At 41.8% G+C, this 5119-nt stretch overlaps 2 protein-coding genes across 2 annotated transcripts in view; one reads left to right on the top strand and one right to left on the bottom strand.

Annotated features, from left to right (window-relative positions):
• Positions 1-1930, top strand: part of LOC144201321 (uncharacterized) — an 8951-nt gene extending 7021 nt beyond the window's left edge. Inside the window, exon 4 of the mRNA XM_077723846.1 lies at positions 51-1930. Coding sequence (XP_077579972.1) covers positions 51-79 — 29 coding nt within the window. The 3' untranslated portion in view covers positions 80-1930. The remainder of the gene's footprint in view (positions 1-50) is intronic.
• LOC144201320 (uncharacterized) overlaps positions 1-3452 on the bottom strand; it is a 5739-nt gene extending 2287 nt beyond the window's left edge. Inside the window, exons 1-3 of the mRNA XM_077723844.1 lie at positions 2970-3452; positions 2125-2535; positions 939-1547 (exon numbers count right to left, since the gene is read on the bottom strand). Of these exons, the coding sequence (XP_077579970.1) occupies positions 939-1547; positions 2125-2535; positions 2970-3222 (1273 nt within the window). The 5' untranslated portion in view covers positions 3223-3452. The remainder of the gene's footprint in view (positions 1-938; positions 1548-2124; positions 2536-2969) is intronic.
• Between the last annotated feature and the right edge of the window lie 1667 nt (positions 3453-5119).

Here is a 5119-nt window from a genome sequence, read left to right as displayed (position 1 = left end):
CTTCATGGTTTGGTGGTCAACCAAATGACGACGGCGGGAATCGAACCCAGGTCTCCCACATGGGAGTCCAGTGATCTAACCTCTGCGCCACCAAGTGGCTTACACTTTTCTCTGTAATCATTTGAGTGTCAAGACTTCAAGTCCACAGAAACAATTAAGTGAAAATGTGTCCCAACCGGGATTTGAACTCAGGTCTCCCAGACAGGAGTCCGGTGAGTTAACCACTACCCCACCAAGTAGCTACACTTTCCTCCGTAATCATTTGAGTGTCTTGATTGCAAGAACACAGAAACAACTAAGTGAAAATGTGTCCCAACTGGGATTTGAACCCCAGCCTCCCACATGGGAGTCAAGTGACTTAACCTCTAGGCCACAATTGCTTTTGTGATTAATGGAAGGTCTTGACTACAAATATATAGAAACAACTAAGGGAAAATGTTTCCCAACTGGGAATCGAACCCCAGCCTCCCACATGGGAATCACACGAGTTAACCTCTTCACCACGAATCAGCCACACTTTATTTTGTTCATTATTGGAAGGTCTTGACTACAAATATATAGAAAGGTCTTAAAAAAAGAGCCTTATTATACATGGTTATTTTAAAAACAAAGCCATATTATACATGGTGATATTTTTTTTTAAAAAGCCTTACTTTATATAGTCATTTTTAAAGAAAAATTCCATTACTATACTTGCTCATTCATTCATGCCGCTTATCCTCACAAGAGTCACAGGGGGTGCTGGAGCCTATCCCAGCTAACTACGGGCACCAGGCAAGGCACACCCTAAATTGATGAACAGCTAATTACAGGGCACAAGGAGACGATCAAGCATTCATACTCACACTCATATCTAGAAGCAATTTAAAGTGTTCAACCAGCCTGCCATGCATATTTCCCATCTATTATGATAGGTGGTTGGTTCTGATGACACTTACCGTTCCTGTGCGTCTTCATGTGGCACTTGAGGCTGGATTTCTGGTTGAAGCATCGACCGCAGATGGGGCATCCGTATGGCTTTTCGCCCGTGTGAATCCGTAGGTGGCGCTCTAGGTGGCCGGCACGCACAAACATCTTCCCGCAGTACGAGCAAAAGAAACACTTTTTAGGCCTCGTCCCTTGGTAAAGCGAACTGGTCCTGTTACGCGAGTGATCAGGAGGTTCCCACTCGGTGCGCGGGTATGCTAACAACGATGACGTCATGTTGTTTTCTTCGTAAGGCTTTCCAGGAAAGGTGAAGGTGCTGCAAGATGCTTCCGCGTGAACGGGGAGGAGCTGAGGCGCTGCGCCGTTCCGTTCCCGCCGACCATTAGTCCCGTCACCCAAACCGGGGGATTTTTGTTGTTCCGCCATTTTCATTTTGGGTTGGGTCACACACTCCTCGACGGGCTCTGACTTGACCGTCGGCGTGCAAGGTGGTTCCGTGGTGCTGTTGATAGAAACAAGCTCGGCTACGGGTGTAGTATCTCCCTCCGTAGGATGACTGGTGTCAATGCTTGGGTGTTCCTCTTGGGGGTCTTTGTTGTCAACTGGCTCCAATTGAACACCTGTAAACACTTTGGTTTTAGTTATTAACAGCAGTCTGAGATCATTTAAAGCAGGGGTGTCCAAACTATTACTGTCAATGGCAGTGAATGAATAAAGCAACAAGAAACAAATTGAAGGATAATGAAGTATTAATAAACTCTGATTGCCTAACCCCACAACAATGAGAAAATGCCCAGTGACAGCAATAACAGTCAAGACAATAACAAATAAGATAGTTCAATTTACCAGATTGGATTGTTTTTTTTTAATATAAAAGTATTCATGTGGCGTAAAATACTGCAATTTTACGCAGTTCCTACATTAATTTCAATATGCTGTCTGGTTTTGACCCCTGAAGTAATGAATGGATATGCAAAGTGACTATAGATCCATTTAGCATTAAAACGGAGGGTGAGGATGTAGAAATAGGAAAGACATTTTAGACATAAATAGATAAAGATACAATACAATATACACAGATGTTAAGGTCATATACAGCAATAGCTTCATAATTTTTTTGCGGCTCAATAAAAACTGGGCAGTAAGCAATAGTTTGGGCACCCTTAATTCAATGTAAACTTTTGAGTAGTGACTTACATCTTTGATGGATCTTAGTATGCTCCTTAAGGCTGCACTTCTGGTTGAAGCGTCTCCCGCAAACATCACAGCGGTATGGTTTTTCTCCCGTGTGGATCCTTTTGTGACGCTCCAAATTGGCAGAGCTTTCGAAACATTTGCCACAAAAAGGGCAAGCGAAACCCCGCTTAAACATCAACCGGTTGACCATCCGCCGCCTCACGCTGCAGTACAGGTGGCGGTGCGGCCCACGGCCGGCCGATATGCTCTGGCGAATATCCGCCGGTGCATTGGTCAGGTTTTCACATCGTCGTTCGGGGTGCGGTCCAGGTTGACCGCAATCCTCGTGGTCTGTCGGTTCGCACTTTGCCACCATCTCAACATCGGGGAAGTCACTTTGGTGGTTTTCAGTCTCCTCAATTTCAGCATGACCTGAAAAAGTAAAAAAAAAAGTCCAATAAAGTCTATCTAGAAACTTTAAATTGCCAATATAGTGTCAGTTCTAGGGTTCTGGGTCCGAATCCAGGTTGGTCCACCTGTGTCTGTCCCTGGGCCTGCATGTTTTTTTTCTGGGTACTCTGGTTTGCTCCCACATTTTGAAAAAATGTATGAGTGTGTACGTGAATGGTTGTCTGTGTACTGGGAAAGGCTCCAGCACCCCCACTTGTGAGGATAAAGTGGTTCAGAAAAAGAATGAATGTCTCAGTTCCACTTAAAACTAGATTGTTGTTGTTGTTGACTTTTTCCATTAAGGACCTACCTAAACATTTGACTCGCTGGTGGCTGAAAATGTGAGAAAGAAAATGTATTCTGTTTCAACAACCGAGGTGGGGGAACCCCTTCAGCCATGATGAATGCTCACCAACCTCGAGGATGCTGCCTCTGTTGCTGCTGCGCTCCCCGCAGCTTGGCGGCCGTGCGATGGGCAGCTCTCAACTCGCCGTGCAGCACCTCCACGCTACTCCTTAGCCGGTGTATCTCATGCTCCCGCTGGGTCACCTCCAGCCGCAAGACCACCATGCCTTCCTCGACCACTTTGGTGATCTGCGCCGCGGCGGCGTTGCACAGGGCGGTGATGATGGAGCCAATTTGGCCGTGGAGGGCCGCGCCGCTTGACATGTCGAGTGCGGCAGAGCCCCAGGAACAGCGATCGGTCGCGGGGAGAAGATTGTAATTTGGTGGGGTTGTTTGTTGACGAATTAACACGATATGGGCATCGTTCTTGTCAGATTACTTTAGCTAACTGGTTGTATAGTGCGGACACAAACAGACCATGTTTTGCCGGAAATCGTAGTGAGTGTAGACTGCCGTAAAGCTGCTCAAAAGGACAGGACGCTGTAAACAAGGAGATGAGTAGTGTAAATCAGTAAAATACGCAATATACATCCTCTCAATCGTGTCCACTTGAAGTTAGTTGCATGAACTATGCAAAAGCACCACTATTTTCTGAGTTTTTATTTTTGTCAAAATTTCACTTTGGTTTACAATGTTTTAACAAATATAACAGCTAAATAATGCTTAAAAGGGTAAAATTCGTCATCCTTTCTTTTGGGTTCTTGTAAATTTCCTTTCTTATCTAACCCATTTTTCCAAATAAAGTTTTTTTTAATATACCGCAACAACTGTCTTTTGGTTCTAAACAAGCTTATATTACACATTTTAATAACAGGTTAAAAATAATTCCTAACCGTAATTTTAATTGAGAACAATATTGATATGACTGAATTTCATTAATTATTAATTTCATGATGAAAATTACAGGCCTTTCTCATCTTCGTAAATTGAAACACTTGCACAACCTATGGCTGACCAAATATTATTTTTCTCCCACTATGAAAGTTATTTATGAGATTGAATTGAGCAAGAAGCAAACGTGTTTTTATTTGTAATGAGATACTTCCTCATCATGATTATTTCTGAGGTATTTATACCTTATTTGAACATGCCTTTTCTTTTTTTAAATGGAAACAAAACGAGTGACGTCAAATCACATTTCACAAATTAAAAAAACAAACCAAAAATGTTTGTGATGGATTTTTTTTTAACCAAACTGACCCTAACATGTTCTAACATAAATCATTTTAGGATTTTATACAAAACTACTATTTTTGGTTGGTGGGTGGACGTGAAACATATTTTTTTTCAACTGAAAATCGTTGAGAACCTGAAATATTAACCCTATGAACCAGGGGTAGGGAACCTATGGCTCGGAAGCCACATGTGGCTCTTTTGATGGTTCCATCTGGCTTTTTACTAACCTGTGAGCTAAAATATGGAAACCGCTGGAGACACAGCTGAGATATTATGCCTTGAGCTGCTTTAATTTTCATTTTTCCCCCATTAGACTTCTGGAATGCATACTCTCTATAGGAAGTGAATAAGGATGTTGACAAAAGTTTTTTTCCACTTTAAAAATGGTGAAATGACCCTAAAAAAACACCCATTTACATGTATTTTGACTTCGATTCAGAGTATGGGTTTCAAAGAATCACATTATAAAATATGATATCAAGTAGTAGTACATGTAAACTTCACACAGTGTGGACCGGCCAGGGATTGTGAGGCCAACACATACACTGATCTGCCATTTAGATGATTTTAATTAACATAATTTTATTCCCTTTTATTTTTTTAAAGTGACAGCATACTGTTGGTTATATTGCTGTAACATTAGTGATGGTAAAATGCACGTATTTTGTTTAAGTTTTAGTGTTTTGTTGTGTGCATTTTATTTCCGTCATGTTTCCATTAAGTAACTTCTGGAATTAGTCAACTCCTGAAATGCCGTCCATCAGGTATGCAACACTTCTCGTAACTATGCTTAGCATCCAAAAATGTTCCTTTATCTGTCTTCATATCACCAAACAGTGAGATTGTGACGTGGAGGGAGAGCATGCCAGTACAATGGGGTATTGTAGGGTTAGATTAAAGCCAGTTTTTCTCGTTATCAAAAAAAAGTTCTTGTTTTGTTTTAAGTATCACACAGTTCCTTGCACTTTAGTATAAAATGTCCATT

Source organism: Stigmatopora nigra, chromosome 9 (assembly GCF_051989575.1).
Source record: "Stigmatopora nigra isolate UIUO_SnigA chromosome 9, RoL_Snig_1.1, whole genome shotgun sequence".
Taxonomy (NCBI): Eukaryota; Metazoa; Chordata; class Actinopteri; order Syngnathiformes; family Syngnathidae; genus Stigmatopora; species Stigmatopora nigra.
Note: the sequence above shows the minus strand (reverse complement) of the source record. Positions and strands in the feature narration are given on the sequence as shown.